At 38.3% G+C, this 22,734-nt stretch overlaps 2 protein-coding genes across 3 annotated transcripts in view; one reads left to right on the top strand and one right to left on the bottom strand.

Moving 5' to 3' along the window:
- Positions 1-5,547, bottom strand: part of itfg1 (integrin alpha FG-GAP repeat containing 1) — a 181,913-nt gene extending 176,366 nt beyond the window's left edge. Inside the window, exons 1-6 of the mRNA XM_084721305.1 lie at positions 5,304-5,547; positions 4,914-4,998; positions 3,979-4,115; positions 1,401-1,458; positions 1,034-1,111; positions 809-903 (exon numbers count right to left, since the gene is read on the bottom strand). Coding sequence (XP_084577431.1) covers positions 809-903; positions 1,034-1,111; positions 1,401-1,458; positions 3,979-4,115; positions 4,914-4,998; positions 5,304-5,481 — 631 coding nt within the window. The 5' untranslated portion in view covers positions 5,482-5,547. The remainder of the gene's footprint in view (positions 1-808; positions 904-1,033; positions 1,112-1,400; positions 1,459-3,978; positions 4,116-4,913; positions 4,999-5,303) is intronic.
- Positions 5,548-6,029: 482 nt separating this feature from the next.
- phkb (phosphorylase kinase, beta) overlaps positions 6,030-22,734 on the top strand; it is a 156,557-nt gene continuing 139,852 nt past the window's right edge. The window contains exons 1-3 of one of the 2 annotated variants that reach the window (XM_084721293.1): positions 6,032-6,117; positions 9,850-9,958; positions 12,362-12,448. In XM_084721293.1, the coding sequence (XP_084577419.1) occupies positions 9,901-9,958; positions 12,362-12,448 (145 nt within the window). In that variant the 5' untranslated portion in view covers positions 6,032-6,117; positions 9,850-9,900. Of the gene's footprint in view, positions 6,118-9,849; positions 9,959-12,361; positions 12,449-22,734 lie in introns of both variants that reach the window. The other variant, XM_084721285.1, reaches the window with a different exon arrangement.

Here is a 22,734-nt window from a genome sequence, read left to right as displayed (position 1 = left end):
GGTCTTAGTCATCATGAATCAATGGCACATTGCACAATGTGAGCTACAAGGAACACAGCAGGGTCTGAGTGGAGGTGAGTATGTCTGGTTTTATAGCCATGTACACTCACACAATCAGTGTTAGCAAACACATATACCAAAACATACAGAGGCTTGAGTAAAGACATTTTGATAGGGAAGATGCTTGCTCTTAGTGTCTTAAATCATATCCTTCCATGATCCAACAGAATGTCCATTTATAGGCGCCTCATCATCCTGCTGCCTCATACAGAAGATTCTTTATAACAGGGTAGCTTCAGTCCATCAAGGATGTGAAAAATGTGTACATCTAAACAAAGAACTGGACTTACAATGATTATTTTATGAAATAGGTTCAGAGTTCAGAGAATGGTCAACCTGAGGCAATGACAGGAAATACTCCAAAACACTTAATACTTAATATTAAGCAGGACAGTGAGAAACAGAAGAACAGAACTGGAAAAAAAATGACCTTGAATCAAGTCTCAATCTCCTATGACATGACCTTCAGTCTGAACCTCCAATTTGCCTGCCTCCAATTAACTAATTTTCTTTCAACACAAACCCACAGGTTTAGCAGGTGACATTACCACTTATCCTATGAAATCTGCTAGGAGCTTTTGTCAGTAAGGTTGTGTGAGTTTTCAAAGCACACATAGCCATAAATGCAAAGATTTAATAAGACGTATGTGTTTGTTGAGCACAACTTTCCTGAAAAGTATGCTGTACACTCTCAACAACCCAACACATTTTGCATTTGTTAGGCATTGCTTAAACATCACTGACTCACCAGCGGTGAAGTCCTTGTTGAGGTCAATGAAAGCATTAGAGTGAGGACTGCGCATGTTGACAGGTGAACTCAGTGCATTCAGACACTTGGGTACCCTAAAGGGGAGAAAAACCACAGGCAACAACAGGAGTTAAAAGCTCTGCATTTTATAATGTTATTCAAGGTATGAGAGTTTTAGAAATAAACATGGGAAATTCTACTTGAGTTTAAAAATGATTACATTACCTGGTGGTGAGATAGCAGACTTCCGTGGAAGGAGACTCAGTAACTCCAAAAATGTCTGGGATCATGTCCCCATTGAAACTGTGGGAAGATTTTTTTCAATTAAATTAAATCACTTTATTAAAAATTACACTGATGTAATATTTTATTAGATACACTAACACATACAAATACAAACTAATGCTACAGTCCTGCAATAAATACTTTATCACATTCAGTTTATTAATGCTGTTAAGAGTTTTGTAGGTCAGTTCTGAGGCCACAATCAGTAGTAGTGTTGTATTGGACTGAACTTAAACTTATCTTAATTTGAACAATATTTTGAAACCAAAGTAGAGTTTCTGTTAACACCATTCAGACTGATACTTACTCCATAACAAGAGGCTGATCTGCAAAGGTCTTGTTAAGCATGATCCACCCACTCATATCTGCAGAAAACAAAAAGTTGCAAGAGGCCCTGAGTAATGTGTGGTCTCACAAAAATACAGCACAGAAAATCAGTTGGCTGGTCAAGTCAGGCTAAACAGATTTTCCTTGGTTCTAGTGTCAACAGCTATGTACACAATTTCTATTAAATATTCAGCTGGGCACAAAAGAACATCCAGTATCTTTTTTTAGCTGTCTTATAATAAAATGGGCTTCATCTTAAACAGAGAAGGCACAAATTTGATTGAACGATTTTCACATAAACCCCCTGCTGATAGGTTTCCACTCAGGTACTTCAGATCATTAATTTTCATCTTGGTATATGTTTAAATGGCATTTTGTCTTCTAAAAGACTAAATAACAGCCTAACAAAGAATACGTTATTTCCTTTGAGGTTGTAGCTGTTACTTTTGCTGATTTTGTGTCATCTATCAGTAAGGTTGTAGCTTGCAACCACCTGAATACTGCTCACCTCACCCTCCAACTCCAGGAGTGTAGGAGAACCTACGGTGGCCATGCAACTTGCACAAAACGCAAAAGGTTGTATCTAGAGGCAGTGCTTACTTCGCTTACTTTTTGGGCTACAGTAGTGATGAGGAGGCCTTGATGGAGAAACCACACCCTGTCTAGATATAAAGGACTCATTCTAGGCAATGAAAAAGCAACAATTCTTATTTTGAGCTGATTCTTCCATATTTTGCTAATAAATCCCCCTAAATCTTACAAACTGGACTTTTACGTTACTGACTACTGCTGCACCACTTTAAGGAACACATGATCTGTCACTGTACACCACTCTATAACATCCATATATATGTAAGTATGGAAAGTAATTTCACAGTTGTGTAGTTTATATTCATCATTCTGGACTGAATGATAATATGCCTTTTTCACAGCACACATTTTGACTTGTCATAGTAGGAAAAACAGGTTTTACTAATAACGTTAATAATGGCTCAGTTCTATTCTAGTGTCACAATAAGTCATAACAGTGTGACAGTGGGGCAGCATGAACAGTACTAGGACTTGAAAATGAAACACCTAAACTGAATTCAGCCATCATTAATCTTATTATTACATCTGTGATTTCCCCACTGTGATGTCAAAATGACTTCTGTGGAAAAAGCCTATAGGAAGTAAAAGTGGACATTATATAGATTTCGAGAAAGCCTCAGGCTTACTAACAGCTTTATAGTGTAAATTTAGACTAGCGGTTTAGTTTAGTTTATTCCTTTTATTTAACAAAGAGGATAAACTTCCCCCCAGTCTGCCAGAATTTTCAACACAGAGGGCACAAGGTGCTCTTGCTGCACTGACAGTGCACTTGACAGCAAGGTAGCCTTCTTGAATTTGACTGACATGTTTGCTTAATGAGATTTTCTTTTCTTCTCTGTAAAAAGTCTGCATATTGAACTGCACAATGGTTCTGTTATCATTCTTCCCAAATTAATAAGATTAATTTACCTTTGCACAACAGACTTTCTCTCATCATTGCAGGAAAAAACACAGGTAGGGGTGCTAACATTAACGATGGCTAGACTCCAGCAATTTTAACAAAGCAGTGCAGAATTTAATGATGTAATTAGTTACACCTGTGTCTGACCGTCAAAATCTCTCTTGTAAAAAAGAGATGTGATTTATAAAATAGGCTTAAAATCAATTTTGATCTTAAGTATGACTACGCAGAAACCATGTATAAGTTGTAACTCATAAAACCTTTCTTTTTCTAAAGTAAATGTTTTGTAGGGCTTTGTTGTGCCTTTATTTGACATAGCTGAAGATTTACAAGAAAGGAAGGGGGGTGGCAGTGAGACACAGCAAAGGGATGCAAGCTGTAATTATTATTATTATTTTGACATGGAAATGATTGACACAAATGACACAAGTGAAATTTCTATTTCTATTGCAGTTTGGGATGCATATGTACCCAAGTCTGTGAACTAGGAATTGATGGTGTGAGGAATTAACTGCAACACACTCCCAAGCTACATGTTGGCATTTCTTTGTCAACTCACCATTTGGTTTACAGAATTAGGGCCAGATCACACATGCACAAATTCATGTCTTTGGTGATCAATGAAATCGCAGCTTCAAACAAGAGTAACAACGTGTGTGTTGTTTGCCTCAGCAGGCAATGGCCACTCCTCTGCATTCAATGCGTGTGTAAGCAAGGTTTTTTTAGGCTCAGTATCTTTTATGAATATAACATAACCACACTGCCAGAAATTAACTTAAGAGTAAGTACTAAGAACACTTTTATGTAGAAGGCCCCTGGTCTACTCAACCATAGTTTTACTGCACATTTTCCGACTGATCATTTGCACCCACCAGAGGAGCTCAGCTGGAGTTTGTAAACTACTGATTTTGTGTATCACAATGTGAACAAAAATACAGTTAACAACAGAGAAAAAAAATACATATTTATATAAGGCCCAGCAAACATTACGTACCAAAAAGAGTGAGCTAAATCCTTTATCAGTGTTTTCTGACCACCACCCACCCTCAGCACCCATTCACTGTACCTAATGTCTGGTTGTGGCCCCAGAAGATGAAAACAGTTGTCTTGGTGCTCTTGGTATCCATCTGAGCTGTAAGAAGGACATCCATCTGAGAGTCTCCGTCATAGTCTCCGGGAACCACACTGGTGATGAGGGGCTTACTGAATAGGAAGATTGACCATTAAAGTGAGATCCAGTGACATGGTGCCTCAGCTTTTTTTATACATAGCTATAGACCTGTAAAACTCAACTTGTGACCCAATGGCCAAATCTGACCGCCAATAGGGTGCCAAGTTTTTAAATCACAATGAAAATAAATCACACTCGCACTGTTTCTCACATGAGATAAATTATGCTGTTAGGAACAGAGAAGTGTGATTGGTCCACTACTGCAGCTAAAACTAGCTACTACTTACAGTCTGCTGTGAAGTGCTGAGATGACGAAAAAGTCCCATCTATATTTATAATGTTATAAAATCTCTTTCAAATGTTACCAAAGCATTAACAACTAAAATACAGTTGCATTTATTAAACTCAGTAAAATATCTCATTTATCTGTCCTTGCACTAAGTTTTGTTAATCAGTTAAAACATCATTTCATTAAGCAGGTTAAGTACCCCTGCAATGCAGTAGTTCTTTTTCACTTGCAAGCAATTTTTACTTGAAATACAACAAACAAACAAACAAACACAGGTGTTACCAATGCTAATAATTAAGATTCCGTTACATTCAGGTCAAACCTCACAACCTTAATCAGTATCACTGGTAACACCTGTGTTTGCACTACTCATATCATATCAATATGGCTGCCATGAGAGTGTCTACTCCCTCCTAAAGAGTAAACATAACCACCCTGAACAAGTCAACTCCTCAGTACTGACAATCAAAAGCAAATCAACACATGGCACAGATATTATGACACTGACTGAAACTAAAGTAGCACTGGCAGTCATACGTACCTTGGAAAAACGTCCTTAGTGATGTTGACTTTGGGCTTGAAGTAAGGTATTTTCGAATCAGCCAAAAATATCACCACTTCAGACTCTGAAATAATAAAAAGACCACATAGCATAAGTCAAATATATTTGTTCTAATTAAAGTTAATATAACAGGGAGCACAGACATTCAGTGACTTTTAAATAATTAACTAGCTAAGACATAAGACTTGAAACAGGGCGATGTACAGTACAGGTAAACCCTTACGGAATTATAGCGGTGAGTTTTCGTCATGGTACAATTTTATCCATTATTATGATTAAAACCTCGCGATAAATATATATCAGACACCATACATAATTGTGTGAGCGGTTAATAAGCTAACACGACAGAGTACAGAAGAATTAGCATACGCTCTCTGATGATGAAGATGTCTGTCTGTTTATCCGCGTAAAAATCTCCAAACGCTGCCACCGTCCCATAGTTTTCGGCACCGAAAAGGTCCGCCGTCACATCCTGAAGAGCAAATGTGTTGTACTGCCCCACAAAAAGTAACAAAAAAGCCAAAATATTGATATTAAATATCCACATCCTTGTACTAGTGCAGTTCCTCACAACAACACCAACTGCAATACGGCATAGAGCTTTACGGCAGGGTGATATAGCAGCTTCTTTTTTTAAATGACGCAGTGTATTGAATTTTCGTTTTAAATTTAGACACTTGCACTGGTATTTTCATTATATTCGAAAGATATGGAGGCTATGCACCGAAATAAGGGTAAACAATGAGATGAGAATTTCCTCATTTACGTCAGTGTCGTGCTTTCGGGTAGTTTGACAGTTGACAGCTGCATCAAGCGAAAGGAGGTTAACGAGGACCAAATCGGAAGTGAAGACGGTTTTCCTTCAGAATAAGAGATTTTTCAAGCTGGCGAGTAAGTTAAGGAAACATAATGTATCAAACAAAAGACCGTCATACTCTTAAACACTAAGAAAAAATTCACTCAACCTGTAATGAGCTGTCTGTGAAAAGGCAACGCCAGCCTTTTACATTTGTGTTGTTCACAACACTGACTCGTTGTGAGCCTTCCTGTCCCCGTTTTATTTTAAAGGACGACACCGGAAATTCTCGAGCTTTCAAGCTACTTTGACACTGTGTAAACATGGCGAGCCTGGCAGATGTCGGCTGGAAACTCCTGGAATTCAAATCCCGATCAAAAAGATCAGGTCTGACATATTAACTTTGCATGACATCGTACAATGTGACACGCCTGGTTGTTTCTGTTGTGCCCGTGCTTGTGTGCGCCTGTCTGTTTGTAAAGCCAGAGAACACGGGATTACATTTGACTTGTATCTGCCCATTTAATTTCTCCACAGCAGTGACTGTACAAGCATGAAAGGTCAGAGGTGTAAATGTGCAGCAGTGGGGGGCTATTTTAAGAGCTTCTCACCAGGTCTCCTTTAGCTGTTTACATCTCAGCCATAGAACACTGAACTGTACTGAGTGTGCTGCATGAAGTGAAGTGTGAATAGAGGGCCTGTTGAAGCTGAGAAACTGGGCTGTCCCTGCACTGGTAGGCAGCCTGGGACTGAGTGCCAAGTGTTCCCATTAGAAATCTTTGAAGTTTATTACAATATAAGGACAAAAAAAAACATTATGATAACTGTTGTTTATCACCACATGTAGGAACACCTTTATTTGTAGTAGGGATGGAATGTAACTAAGTATTTGTACTCAAGTACTGTAAGAACAGATTTGAGATAAGTTTGCAATTTACTTGAGTATTTCCATTTTACTTTTACTTTTTACTTGTATTCCACTACATTTCAGAAGCCGATCCACTACATATATTGGACAGATAAGTATCAGTTACTATGCAGATCCAGATTTTATATGACAAACATATGATCAGTTAATAAGAGATTATATTGTCATAGTATTAACAGCTGTTACAATGAGCTCCACTTAGATGATAATGAGTCAGAACAAATTCAATAATAAATATACAGTTAAACAGGTCTAGATATAATACCTTGGATGATAATAACTTTTAATGCTTTTGATATGTTTAATATAATTACTGTTTATACTTATGTATTGTATTTTAAGTACAATTTTTATTTGTGACTGTGTATTTCTACACTGTGGTACGACTACTTGTGCTTAATGGATCGCTTCACCCCTAAATCAAAAAATATTTTCCCCTGGCCTGTAGTGCCATTTATTTATCCTGATTTTTTGGGTGTGAATTGCAGAGTTTTGGAGAAATTGGCCTCCTGCTATCTCCAATATAATGGGACTAAATGGTACTCAGCTTGTGGTGCTCAAAGCACCAAAATAAGTACATTTGAAAAATTCAACTTCTTTCCAAAAGTCATGACCCGGTTACTCCACAGACCTTTTTCTGAGCTGTTTCATATAGGAACTACTTTGTTTTGCAAAAAGGTCTGTGCATTATCTTGAGTAACTGGGTCATGATTTTTGGAGAAAGGCACTGGTTTAGAATTTTGATGGCTGAGTACCATTTAGTCCCATTATATTGGAGAGAAGACTCTACAGCCCATATCTTCAAAACTCTGTGACTCACACCAAAAAAATCCAGATGGATAAATAGAACTTCAGGCCAGGGCAAAAATATGTATTTTTGATTTTGTAGTAAACTGTCCATTTAAGTAAAAGATATGATACTTCATCCACCAATGATTTGTTGTGACACAGCTGAGAAAGACACCGTACATTATGATGGTCTTTTTAAACTCTCATGTTGGGGTACCACAAACACATTATAAATCCAAATAAGAGGAAATGTAGTGACTGGAAGCATAGTGAAATTTTATTATTACCCTGTCTAGCTTGTAGCAGAGGTGGGGGACTCAAGTCACATGACTTCATTCAAATTAGACTTCTGTCACAATTTTGAGGACTTGAGACTTGCTTGACTAATACTGATCAAAGATAAGAGGACTTAACTTGCTGTTATATTTTTAAAAAATCATTTTTCTAGACAGACCTGCACAGAACGGTGCATGGGGCATCTATCATAGAGGGTCCAAAAATAATAGAATTTGAATTCAAGGCTTGTGTTGTTGTTGACAGTAGCAAAAAGAGGTCAGCTACATGCAGTGTCATATTAAAAGCTCATTAGACACATGTGTTAATAGGCCAAGGAGAAATGCTGTGATCCTCCTGAAGGGCAGCCAGAGCAGAAGGTTTAAACATTCTGATCTAAGTTTGTTGTTTCATAGTTCCATTTTCACTTTAGAGCCTTTTTGGATCAAGAGAGGTATATTATAATTTAAGAGCCCACCTCTCCATTAGTGTTCATTTTGGAGGCTCATAATTGATGGCACAAAATATCAAATATCAGTGATATTTTTAAGATGTTAACAGGCTGCAACAATCCTTGTTAAAGTTTGTGTAAAGCAACAATAAACATGAGTTTGTCATTCCACAGAAATATGTTTTATAAACCACCCGGACTGAATGATTAAAAAAAAAATCGTTAGTATATTAAATTAGGTTTCAAAATCAGAAAAAAATAGCAGTTTTCTCTGCTCTGAAGTGCTGGGGGCTTGACTGCTCCACTGTCTCAGTGTCAAACACCACTAATTTCTGAAAGCGACCTGAGGTAGTTGCAATTTGGCAATCGCATCAAGTAATGCAAATTCAATCAATACCTGTGAATTCTGCACAGCCTCGCAAATTTGACCAATCATTGCGAGCTTCCTGGCACAAACGTTGTAAGTGTATGTCTCAACAAACCAATGCAGTGCTTTATCAGTTGCAATTTCTTCTGTATTTTTATTTTAATGTTATTCATTTTATTTTTTATCTTGTCACAGGTACTGAAAAGAACAACGTTCATCTTTTTTCAGTCACTGAATTAATTTTTTAAATAAACATTTTGTGTCAAACTATTGAATTTGGTTTTAATCCCTTCGGTTTGCGTGTCGTTTGTGACTCAGTTCGTGAGGCTTATTGCTGGAGGCCCATGGCTCCGGCATGACACCAAGGCATAATTCAGGTCGGCCCAAAAACTTGTGAACACGGAAATCGTGAACAACAGTCTCCACAATTCAGTACAACATAGTTATTTGTCTTTTCACATCTCTAGCAAACTCTTTTCTAACACATTAGAAGAAAAACTCTGAAATCCCTTTAAATAGATTTTAATGGTGAAAATTAAACGCAAATTTTCATGACCACTGTGTTCTAATGGATTTAAATCCTGAAACTGGAGGGATCATCAATATTTAGTATGACTTAACTGGTGACTTGCTTGACCAGAACACTGACTTGACCTGACTTGCTTCACTCGCAGGGAGTCGACTCAACTTGTTTGATTCTCTCCACAGTAACTTGGGACTTAAAGGTTAAGACTTGAGACTTGCTTGCACATTGGTGACTTACTCCCACCTCTGGGCTGTAGTAATAATTGATTCATCTGGTTGTGTCTTAATAACTGCTGTTATTTGAAAAATCGGTATCTGCTAAAAGGCAAATTATAAAGAAAATGGAAGGTAAACATATCCTGACCTCAGAGCAAATATAATGACTTTTCCATTCATTAAAAATGCATTAAGGCCCATCGATCCTCCTGATTTTCATATGACAGCAGTATTAACAGAGCAGTACAGCATTCTCAGACCATAGCATTTTAAAGTGAATGTTATGGAGCATAAAGAGCAATAATCAGTCAAGTTCTGTCTCCTAATTAAAGTTCTGTAGTTATTCTGCTAAAGTCTGTCTTTACCATCATATAGTAATTCATCATCATTCTGTATCTCTCTGTGGGTAAAATAACTTGCATTCATAAGTAAACACAATGCATTGTAATTCCTTGCATGTTGTTCATGATCATTGTCAAAACAAGGTGTAATTCATTGATTGATTGATTCATGCATGTCTAAAAATCTAGACTCTGTGCTACTAACTCCTTCCTGTGAATTGCTGTGTAGATTTGTGATTTAGCTGAGAGAGACGATTGGCCTTAATTTCACCTTTTGAGAATGGCCAGTTCAGTGGCTGCGACTGCCCGGCCCCATCGCCCCAAAGTTCACAGACTCGGTAAGTAGTGGCCGCAGATCTGAGGGAAACACTGCAGTCAGCTGCGCACAGACGGCCAGGCCAGAGAGGACACGAGTAAGGATCACAAGAAAATTCTTTGTTATCTGGACGTGAGCAGCTTATTGTGGTCACGGCATAATTATTTCATGATCACAGGAAAACATGTTTGCCTTCATACGTTGTGAACTGGAAATCAAATATAGGCTTATCATTTGTCCATTTTCTCATTGTCTTGAGATAAAGATTATGTGAAGTTGATATATTCTGATATCTTGTTCCATACTGGTCACTTTATTTGCTGATTATGAGGCTTAATTATGATTATTATTATCTGTAATCATGAGAAAACAAATCATAAGACAGCCACACATGTGAGCTCATGCTGCTGACAATGAATTATGGTGGTTTATGTGGATAATCTTGTTCCTCCACAGTAAGCATCAAAGATCCAGAAGTGACGCACAATATGTTCAATATTAATAAATCATATAACGTACTGCATCTGTAATAGTGTTAGAGGTTTACATCACTGAAGTTTGTCATTAGATTGGTTAAAATTGGCCAAACAAAGACCGCTCACATTTGTCTGATCTCATTTTAGAAATTAAAATTGGAATATTGGGCTCCCTCTTTGCTCTTTTAAAGTGTTATCTTTAAAAAGAGATGGATTGGCTTTGTCCCCTGCAACTTTTAAGCTGATGGAAATTATGCTAATTTCAGCCAGAATGTGAATTTTTCAGTACCTGTGGTATTGACCCAAGGTCGAACCTATTAAAATGCAAATCTCAGCAAAGTGAAAAGTGTCTGAAAATAGAGAAAGTATAACAGATAGGGGTTTCCCTCAAACTCCTGGCTCTCTCTCAGCTCAGAGGGAAAAACGTTACAGAGTATGTGATGGTGAGCCACATTACCATTTGAATTTTTAGCTTTGGGCCTGAAAATTGTTTTGTGTGTTAAGTCCTTTGTTGCTTTGCTGTGTGTTGCAGTGAAAAAACAGAAATTACTGATAGCATGTGTCTGTTGTTTGTTTATCTGTGTTTGTTATTTCCTCTTATGTTAATTGGAAATATGAAAATTTGATGGAAAAATGAAGGTATTTATGAAGGTATACACAAGCTTTTTCTAACTTCCAAACTGTTTTCATCTACACATTGAAATTAGACTGTTGCCTTTGAAAAAAAAAACTGTTGCCCTTTATTTTTACCTTAGTCCAGTTAAGTTATTAAAGCTACTACATGGAGCTTTTAACTGGCTATGAAATTTATTACTGATGCCTCTAAATTACCTACACAAGTCAATAAGACCATGTGTGAGAAGACATCAGATAACAGACAAGCCTGTGTTTACATTTTCCCAGGAAAAAAAGAGGTTAAAAAGAAGCAGGCGGAGATTTATATTTAGGTCATTTTATTTTTAATGTTATATTTTGTGATTATTACGGTGGGAACTCTACTGCTTTTGTCCACAGGGACCTCCAAAATCATCAAAATTTGAAAGTTCCTTGTAGTAGCTTTAAGGCATAATATTAATGAAGTTAAAGAGACAACTGAGACACATTTTTAAGGATTCTTTAAGGATTCATGTGACAACTCAGGCATGAAATTTGAAAAAAATGTAGGTCAGTAAACTACAGAAACAGAATTACCTATTTATTATTACATTTATCATATATAATGTACACACATCCATGGGTGTGTAACTGTCTTTTTTAAATATATTTTACCCAGCATAAGACTGGGTATCAGTACTCAGTACCTTTAAGGTATCAATTGAAATAACCCAGTACCAAGTATTGAAACTTCCTCAGTCAAATGACACCTCCAACTGATCCTTTTTGTACCCAGATCTAGAAAAAAAAGACCATTTATATGGTTTTACTAGCAGCCAACCACAACAAAGAACAAACTTCAAAAAAGATATTAAATGAAGAAAAGCTGCACCGATTAATCGATTAAGCTTTTTGATTTTTCAAGTCAAAATTCTCTGATTTCAGCTTCTAAAGTGTCTTTTTTTGGATTTTATACTCACTGAATATATTTAGGTTGTGGGCAAAACAAAACATTTGAGGAAATCATCCTGCTTTTTGAGAAACTTTTTGATATTTTTCACAATTTTCTGACATTTTATAGACCAAACAACCATAAATTGATTAATTGCAATAATAAGCTAATAATAATAAGCTTGTTAGTTGCTGCCTTAGAGTGAAGTACTTGATTGGTCTCGCTTTCAGTGTAAGGGTACTGGTATTGGTATGGTATATTTTTAAACAATACTTAGCCCTAGTGTAGCATAAAGGTACTGCAACTTTCATTTCAATTTGCAACCTTGTATTGTATAATGATTAAAAGATAACCTTCCTTACCACTTTCAAAGCTTGAGTGTAACAGATGTGTCCTTCCTCAGGATCCATCTATGAACCTCTCAAGCTGTCCTTTCTCCAGCGTGAGGATGAGCCCCTATGGGAGAAGCTTGACCGCTACTACCGTGCAGGTAAGAGCATGTATTCACTGCTGACATCCTGACAGTAGTATGATGCAGGGGTTATCTTAAAGGTAGGTAAACTGTAGATAAATAGATTCACATATATAATGCAAAGCTATCAGGAACAAATAGCACTGCTGTGAACCACCAAACCACCAGTTTTACCATGTTTGATTGACAGGTTAAAGAGAAAAACAGTTCTCAATACTGTGTTCCATTTTTCTCTCCTAAAACACATAGCCCACCCAAAGCACAGCCACACTGTTGAGCTAATGTATGCGACTGTAATGGCTGCAGTTGTTTTGTCATTGCCAATATCCTCAAATTGCAGCCTTGGGTATAGTGATTACATCTTGCAGATTATACAGCATTGTTTGGAGAGAAATTGTTCCTGGCTGGCTAGATAAAAGCAAGGCATGAGGGTTCCCGGGTGTTACAAATGCAAAAACATTTACCCAGCGTGCACTGACCTGAATTTAATTGCTCGCAAAGGTGTCCTGGCACGGCTTGGCACTGCTCTGAACTCAGCTGGTAGTGTTTGTGAGTGGGAAGCCAGTGAGGGATCATGAGGGAGTTGCTGCAGTAAAAAAAAAAATCTTACAGGGTTGGTCAATTTCTTTTTTTTTTTTTAACAAGGATAGGAGGGTGAAGACAACATTAACCTTTTCCTGCATGAAGTCCTAATCACACCAGATATTGATTAGTAAAAATCCATCTAAAACATCATGTTGCCAGCTAAGATAACCAAGTACCATGTCCATGGAATAATGGAATTATACATGACCTCTTTGTTTTGATACCAACATATATCAGCAATCACTAATATTGATAGAGAAGTTATCATCAGGTGCCGCACATACTCACACACACACACAAACTGTTCCTATGTTTGAACACAGACCAAGTGAAGATTTACATGTCAGTAAAATAAAGCTACATAAATAACCACTGAAGTGCCCTTAAGCAAGGTCCTTAATAACCCCATTGGCTGCAGTGGAGCTGCTCAGTGGCCGGTGGATCAGACTGTGGTCGTACTGGGCAGCTTCCAGGTGTGAATGTCTGTGTGAAAATTTTTGGCTTATGCACCAGGCAAGCAACTCTCATTGGACTGAAGGGGCACCATCTTTGTATTCTCTATCTAGTTCCTCTTAATGTATCAATGGAACCAACTGACAAAGCTAACACTTGCTAATATACATTCATCACAGCTGCCATTTTGACATGTAATAGTAGTGTATACACAGGCTTTGCCAGTGATACTAATTAAGGTTTCATTCCATTCAGGTGCTGCTGTTGTGCAGGTTTCCTCACTGAAAAAGTGCTGCTTTAATTGGATCATTGGCAGTGTTGGACAGTAGTGAAGTACATTTACTTGAGTACTGTACTTAAGTACATTTTTTGAGTATCTGTACTTTACTTGAGTATTTGTTTTTTTGGAAACTTATTACTTTCACTCCACTACATTTCAAAGACAAATATTGTACTTTTGACTCCACTACATTTCTAGGAAGGTTGTTGTTACTTTTCGACTGAGCACATGGTTGAAGTCAGCTGTTGGTGTTTTTCTTTTCTAAAATGCAGTTGGTCGCATGCTGTGTTCCTCACAAAAGAAAACCAATCACAGTAGCTCCTCTGGATTGATGTAAAAGTGGAAATACATCATCCAGACGCTCTCTGTAACAAGAACAAGCAAGCTCTCCCTCTGTCATTCAAACAAAAAGCGGTAATGGTGACAGCAGGAGAAAGACAAAATGAAATCTCAAGATGTTATTATAATTATTAATTGTTCCAGGTAGCTTTTAAAGTTGTATTGTTTTTATCGGGGTGAAAAATAGAGCATGATTCATGTATATACTGCCTCTGAAGACAGAAAGAAATCTCAGTTATTTAACAGACTTGGAGAACTCCTTACAGTTAGCTTCAATCTGCTTTTATGCAGTGATTTTAATACAGTTACATCAGAAAATGACAACAGCTGTCCTTTTTGTTTTTGATTGCATTTCTATGCTGAAGTTTTTATAGGTGTTTCTATAGGCTTTGTGTAGCAGAGTGGTTCTACAAGCAAGTCAGTGCATCATTAGATGGTTTCAGAGAGTTACAAGCTTCTGTAAATGCGTCATGAAAACAATACAGCATGTATTGATATTAGAAAATGTACTTTGTAATTTGTACTTTTGAATACTTAAGTATTTTTAAAAACATGTACTTTTGAATACTTAAGTAGTTTTAAAAGCAAGAACTCTAATACTTTAACTTGAGTAAAAGTTTGACTGAGCAACTTTCACTTGTAGTTGAGTAATATTTGACCAGGAGTATCTATACTTTGACTCAAGTACTGGGGTTGAGTACTTTGTCCACCACTGATCATTGGTAGCACCTGTGTGTAACCTACTATTTCATATAAATATGACCTGTTAAAGTATAAAGGAATATGGTCAACATATCTGGGCAGCACTTTGAAAACAGTAAATTACATTTCCAGAAAACCGCAATGCAAATTACGTCTTGTATGTTAGCATAATCTCATATTTCCTACTCTTTCTAAACTACATGTATACCAAACTGAAACGCATGTTGCTCGATGAATTAACATAAAAAAAAAAAGCTAAAATTGTCTGAAATCACTTGTTTGAAACTAGTTACTAGTTTCTAAAAACTAAGGAAGTACACAAACTCGTTGATGAATTTACCAATAGCTGCTGCAGCCCAATCCAGGTGATGACTGTGGCGTGTGTAATCAGTAAAGGAGCCTCCAGCCTCACTGCAGGAGAGATAAATACACATTAGTACTGATTGCTAAATTACCTGCAGCTGTGACTGCAGCACTGTGCCAGCCAGTGTTACCTCTCACATAAATAAAGAAAAATAAAAGCACTGACTACCATGTAGGGTTATTCATCTTGACCCCTTGGAGAACCCCCTTTAGTTTGTTGCAGAACCATCTGTGAAAGGTTACACCCAGAAACCTATTAGGCTTTTTCGACTACTCAGAACCCGTTCTGCTCCAGTTCAACATATTATTTGAAAATTTCCACCCAGAATGCACTGTTGGGCTTTTTCCACCTGCTAGGAACCAGCCCTGGGACGTAAAAATAGCAGGTTTGGCCAACCAAAATGTCATGTCATATTCTGCAGGTTGGTGCGCTTTGAGTAACACGCTCTGTTGATTACATAATTGATTACAATTCTCAAAAAACTGGTTGACTGGTTCACTAGATAGTACAAAGGTTCCAAGAATCTATAACGGAACTGGTTCAATGACCAGAACTAATTTGGTGCAACTCTAATCTAAAATGAGCTTTTTTTTTATTGGGTTTTATCTATAACCCTCGTCTTCTGATGTTTCTCAAAAGAACTATTGAACATTATTCAATATTGCCTGTATTCTACAGATGAGGCAAGAAATTATTGCATCCTATCTATTGTAAATTGTGGGCATCCATAATTTTAACCCAATATGTCACAATTATGAGTATTAATTAAGAAAAACTAATGAGTAATTGATTCAGGGGATTCCAGATACATCCACAGTTTAAAATACCATTTATATTTGAACATTTGAGGGTGAGGATCTTTCAGCAATTCTTGAAGAACTCTTTCTTCCAGAATGAGCTAAATGGAACCCTTAGTCTTTCAAATAACCCGTGAAAACCCCAAAAAAGATTCTTTAGGAGCTTCCACGTAGAAGTGTGGCAGCATCCACACAGCTAAACTTACAGCATCTTTGATTTCAGACTCATAACTTAACTAATATTTGCTCTTTGGATGTGAACAAAGTGAAACCATCTTTACCAGAGAGGTGAAGCTTTCATTAAAAAATTGAATTTGGTTTGAAATACTGCTGTCATAAATACCTGAGTGACTGGGGAATTAGGCTGGCAGAAGGGTAAACACCACATTTGAAATGTAAGGGAATTAGTGTCAGATTTGGTGCCTCGATGCCAGTATACCCACTGCAAATGGAGATGTGTTTGTTTAATAACAGACCTTTCTCGTGGCAGAGGTTTTGACTTGTCATTTCATAAAAATTCACAGGTGTAACTAATAACATTAATGATGGTTCCATTCCACTTATGTGTGCCAGGGAGTCATGCCAGTGTGAGCCAGCTTGCACAATAGCAAGGCCCTGGCACTCTGACACCTAAAGTGAATGCAGCCGCTATTAATCTTGTCAGTCACGCCTGTGTCTGACAAGTCAAAGTGTCTGCTGTGAGAGTGGTCTGTGTCCACACCGGATTAAGCCTTGTGGGCCAAAAGACACAGTGAGACATGACAACCAATAACTTGACATTATAGAAAGAAGTAATGTGAATTTAAAGGGACAGTTTGCCCCAAAATACATATGCAACAATACCTCTGTCCTTTTTTGTGGATTTAGTCTCTTCAAATAATGTAGGAATGTTTTGCATTTTTTCCCCTTTAACAAGCAAAGAAAGAAAATTCATTGGACTTGTAGGTTAGCTTTAAAGGGACAGTTCACCCTGAAATTAAAAATACACATTTTTCCTCTGGCATGCAGTGCTAGTTATCCAACTTTTCTGTTTTTGTGTGTTTTGTCTAGTTTTGGAGACACTGACTGTAGAGATGTCTGCCTTCTCTCCAATATACTGATAGACTAGATGCCACTAAAGAACACATTTGAACACATCTACTGAAACTACTTCAGAATCTACTTGAACTACTATCTGATAGAAAGATAGTAGTACTTTCTTTCTAATAGAAATAAAGTAGTCCCTACATGAAACTGCTCACGACAAGGTCTGTCTCTTTCCAAAAACCATAACTCAGTTATTCATGATAATCGTCAGAGTTTGCTGTGAGTCGTTTAATGTAGGAGCTACTTTCTTTATATTACAAGCAAAGTAGTTCTGATAGATTCTACAGCAGAAGGACAGTAGTTCCTACATGAAAGTGCTCACAACAAGGTCTGTGGATTATCTTCAATAACTGGGTCATGAGTTCTGGAAAGAAACACTTTTCAGTGTGTCAAATTTATTCTTTTGGTGCTTTGAGCACCACAAGCCGAGTGCCATTTTGTCCCATTATACTGGAGAGAAGGCAGACACCTCTACAGCCAATAACTCCAAAACTCTGCAACTCACACGAAAAAAATCTAGATGGATAAACAGCACCACAGGCCAGATTTAAAATATGTATATTTGATTTTGGGGTGATCTGCCCCTTTAAGAGTATAAGATAGGAAAAAGAAGTGTATCTTTTGTGTTTGTTTTGCCTCATGATGACAAACTATATTCACCGTCCTTGTTTTCCCCCACTAAAATCAATACAAGTGGATCCAGAGAGCCTCAGAGGGGATAGGCCAAACACAGCACTCCTTCTAAGCAGATAGAGTTGAGTTTAGTGTGCAGAAGGCAGGAGGATCATGTGTTGCCTCTGGCAGTGTGTGGCTGTTAGATTCTGGTAATACAGCTCAGGATGCTGTCCCCGAGGATCAGCGGTGATTTTGCCACTGTGGACATAAGCTCGGCTTTTCTCAGCTGCTCTTGTTGAAGTAACAAAAATGTACCATACAGCACAGCAGAGAAATCTTGACATGCTCTTAGGAGGAATCTCTGAGCTTTCAGTGCATTAAAATGTTTTACCGTTTCTGTTCCTTTTCAATGAAATGATGTGTGATCATGCATTTTTGATAAGCTATATCCAGATTTGGACACAGTTGGGTACTGTGTGTGGTTGTAGAGATCTGAAAAATTGACCTTCATTTATACTTACTGGTATGCAGTACTGTAAAAAAGACACAGAACATATGCAGGATTTTCCCTGGATGTTTTTAAGACAAAAGTGTCAAAGTCTGGAGAACATGTGTGATATGCACAATGTACACCTTTTACTTAAGTGACAAAATCATGACTTGACAGACATAAGTGTCCACAGGGCTTTAAAGTTACCAAGATGAAACAAAGAGATCAAAAAATGAAGATTTGCATAAATGACTGTGTATAGTTTGGCACAGCACAAACCCTCTGTGCACAATTCAGTGTGGGGGGCATTGTGTTAGTCCACCATTAAGATGGATGCCAGCCGCATTAAACAAAATGTTGTAGGGGGAGAACTTTTCCCATATAAATTTTGATTCTTAAGCATTTTTTGACTTTTTCTGTGGATTATTTTGGCACAAAAATACTTTGTTTCAGTTTCACACTGGTATTCACTTTCAGTATCAAGTGTACTTCAATACTAAGCTAGTTATTGTTTATAGTAAGTTAACTTGACAATGTCAAGCACTATTATGGAACTGGATTTATTGTGTCAGGCACAGTCATCATCGCCGCTGTAACATGAAAGTTCTATTCACTCACTACCTGGTCTACTGGCAGGCACTGGAAATGCATTTAATTTATTCAGTCTGACCAGAAGCAGGGATAACATGTATCCCCACTGGGGATAAAAATGACTGATGACAGGGAGAGATATCAAAAGCAGAGAGGGGGAATCCCCCCACCCCCATGCCCCCCAGCAATTCTCATCCAGAAAGTAATGAGCATATCCACTAACAACAGAATAAACTTTGTGGTAGAGCAGCGGATCCCAAAAGTGGAGAAAAAGAAAACCTTTACAAGTGCTAAAAGCCGATGCAGTCGGCTCAGCCAGTCACAGTCAGGTGGGAATGTGAGAGGAAAAAAATCATTGCTGCACTGCAGGTCAGACACCAGGCTGAAGTTAGTTTGATAATCACCAGTGTGACCCAGCAAAGTCTGCGTCAAGTTGGAGTTAGTTTAAGGTTAAATATTGAACGGCTTGACTTGATCAATACTGTAACTTTGTGTTGCTGGCATCAGTGACTGTGATAAGATAGAGTGTTGATTTAATGAAGGGCTCAACCACCTTGATACATTTGCTGGTCTTCACTGGTCAGATATGCATAGAGTTTTCTGTTGCCTCTGGTGGACTGTCTGACTGTCTGAGTGTAAAGATAGACAGGCCTGTTTTGATAGACCAAACATTTTGCCCAGTGTCTTGGATTTGATGTTTTCATTCACATTCATGTTGAGAGTAGCGGAGGACTTTGAAATTGATGCATAAAAAGTATAAATTGGTGCATAAAATTTCACCAGAAAACAGAAATTTAAATGTTCAACACTAAAATCTCATGGGGGAGGACTGCAAGACTCCACGCTTGATTTGTGTCCCGGTGCCTGGGGTTGCTGGCAAAGGTGTCCCTTATTTTTCCACATTGAAGGTCATAAGCCTATATATGCATAATCTTGTACTATTTATTTAAATCTCTAATGTATATTCTTAGTTTTAGTATATTTTTGTTATAGTTCTGGTGAAAGAAAACGATGAATGCTGTCACTGCGTCACACAACAGCTTAATAGAATCCCTGAAATTCACTTATGGCTTTTGGTTTTGGTGTCCCACCCCAAGATTTTAAGCAGCCCCATCTGGCCACCCCTGTGACATATTTCTGGGGCCACAGTGACTCTGCCTCATCACCTGGCAGATGGTGTGTGTCGCTGCTAGATCAGACAGGTACACAACCTGTAACCTAGAGTCGTCTCAGTCTCAGAAAATATTACATTTATTCCTTCCCTTAGTATATACAGTGTTTCCCAAGCACAGGTTGTTAATAAACCCTCTTTTATATTGCAGAAAACCTTTTTTTGCTGACTGATGTTTATGATATTAAACTGACAGTGTCTATAAAAGTAGAAAATAATATCAGACTGATATAAATTTCATAAAGGCTGTGAGTGGTGGAAAAGAAAAACAACATTTATTGAGACAAACAGACAAATCACAGCTGTGGGTCAGGATTTGGCTCAGGCGGTGGGATTTCTTAAAGCATTATGAACTACAGCTTTTTCCAGCTGTAAGCTGGTATATTTCCGTGTGTCTTGTTTCATTCTAACTGAGTAAAGCAAAGTCTAACTGCCTCTAACCCAGGTGCTGGTTTGGGGGATTGTTAATGTGTGAAAGCGTCTGTTCGGGGCTGGATGCACCGTTTTCTCACATGAACACACTTCTGGCAGATATGACACAGCCCATTGGTCTGCCCTGATGAAGACAGGGCAGCTTGCGTGTGTGTGCGCTCATCTGTCTGTTGGTGTGTGTGCCGTCTGTATGGTTGCCGGATATTCATTAGGCTGCATGTGTGTGTACGCGTGTTCAGAAAATGACAGAAGACAATAAACAGAGCTCAGTGTGCAACAGGTGTAGCTCTCAGTTGGAACTGATTTGCTGCTATCAGTGAGCGCAGCGTAGCCTCCAGCATCAGCAGCGTTGAAACCCCATAGATTTACGGAGAAAAGCCGCCGCCAGATTGCAGTATGTCGAAAACGCGGCGTTGAACATTGGGCTTGTTTAATTGTTGTGTTGGGGTGGCGGCTGGAAGCGCTTGTCCAATTCTGGCGGGGAACAAAGCCAACATTGTTATCGCCGGCACCCAGACCTGCCTGCCAATATACCTGCTTTCTCTCAGTCTGACGGAGGGAAAGGGATGGAGAGGGGTGAGGTTGGGGTGACAATGACAAATCAAACCAGTTACATTTTCCCTGCTTTCTCTTTTCTTTGCTGTTTTGTTGCAAAGCTGCCCCCAGCGGTCTTAAGCTCATGATGCCGTTGTGATAGGGGACTTGTTTTCCATTCGCAAGAAAAGAATAACAGGGGGAACGTTTACTTCAATCTCTCATAGTTCATCACTTCATCCCCACTCTCTTCCTGCCCTCTTCTTTCATTCCCTCACTTCTCTATGGTTTCTTATTTATGTGGCAATGTGGCCACACTCCATTGACTCAGCTTCCTGATAATACTGGAGGCAGCAGAAGGCACGATCGCTCTGCCGTCTGGCTCACACCGATTAAGGAATGGGAAAAACTTTTTTTTTTTTCTTTTCTGTTTATAGTCATTATGGGCTTGTTGCAAAAACATAAGGTTATAAACTTACTCGGGCTGTTTTTTCTCACTTTATCTCCCCTCTGTCTCTTCAGATTATCAGATTTTTTTTAACCTCTCACTTTGCCTTGCCTCGCCTTTTGCAGCCTTGAGTCAGTTCAGGCCAGTGTAAGTCAGTTTGTTATATTTCAGTGGATTTAAAGGATCAGTGTGTAGGATTTTGTAGCATGTAGTGGTAAGCTTGCAGATTGCTAACACCTCGCCTTGCCCTCTCCTTCCGAGCATGTGGAGCACCTTTCCCATTCACATGTGCTGGCTTGGTTTGACTTGGTGCGTCTGCCCTGGATTTGCATCATCTCTATTACTAAAGGGCTACATGAGTAGTTCATGAAGCAGCAAAATCAGGTAAGGTAGATATCTGGAAGAAGAAACAGTAACACAGCAAGAAAATTTCAGGACAGAGAGATTCAGTTAGAAGCCACAAAAGTACTGAGAGCTAAACGCATAGAGACTTTTAAAAACATCTTCCTCTCTGCTCTCCTGCACACACACGACTTGAGTCTTGCAACAAACACTTGTTTGAGGGAGGGAAAGGGGGTCTTTATGGTTGGCCATGGTGGATGAGATGTCACCACAACCCACCTGGAGTCCAGTCACGGTGCTTTGGCCCCACTCTGGAGATGGTCCATTTTGGCCATGACATGCAGCCTCCATGGAAGAGGACGCGTGCCCTCTGTAGATATAAAGGGTTCATTCAAAGGGAACGAAAACACAATGATTCTTATTTTCAAGTTATTATACACTAATGAAATATACTTATGAATATTATATTCCATTTCTGCTATATTCTGAAGTGACACCAGGCTACAGAGTGTTGTCTTCCCTCAGGCTGCAGGACTGCTTAATTCATCCTCAGCGCTTCCTCATGCAAAATAGTTTGTTTTATTTTTATTTCTTCAACTAGTCTACTGTATATAATTTTAATCTTGTTTTTATGGCTAGCAGAAAAGGGAAACTACACCTTAATCTCATTATACAATCTTGCATCGGAAAATGAAATATAATTATAAATAAATCTACCTTGTACCTTACATTCTGCCAGTGGATCCCTGTAAATCTTACACGCTGGACCTTTATTACCCCTGATCACTGTTTTCAGGATTCACACTACCTGGAAAACAGGTACATTGTGTCTGTTATTAGATTGTTAACTAAAATGACACACTCTCTGACACTTACTGAAGTTAATTCCTTGTGATGCAACATGACTTGGCTGCCTGTGGTCACGCTTCAGACTCGTTTCCCAGCCTGCAATGCAAAAAGGCAGCAATTTTGAGAATGATTCACCTCTAGTCATATTTTCATGTAGCAGAATATGCACATATTCAACTACACATATCAAGATAATCAGTTCTGACTAATATGTCAAAGTGCAAAT

The sequence above is a fragment of the Lutjanus erythropterus genome, chromosome 1 (genome assembly GCF_056507025.1).
Source record: "Lutjanus erythropterus isolate fLutEry1 chromosome 1, fLutEry1.hap2, whole genome shotgun sequence".
NCBI classification, from domain to species: Eukaryota; Metazoa; Chordata; class Actinopteri; order Lutjaniformes; family Lutjanidae; genus Lutjanus; species Lutjanus erythropterus.
Note: the sequence above shows the minus strand (reverse complement) of the source record. Positions and strands in the feature narration are given on the sequence as shown.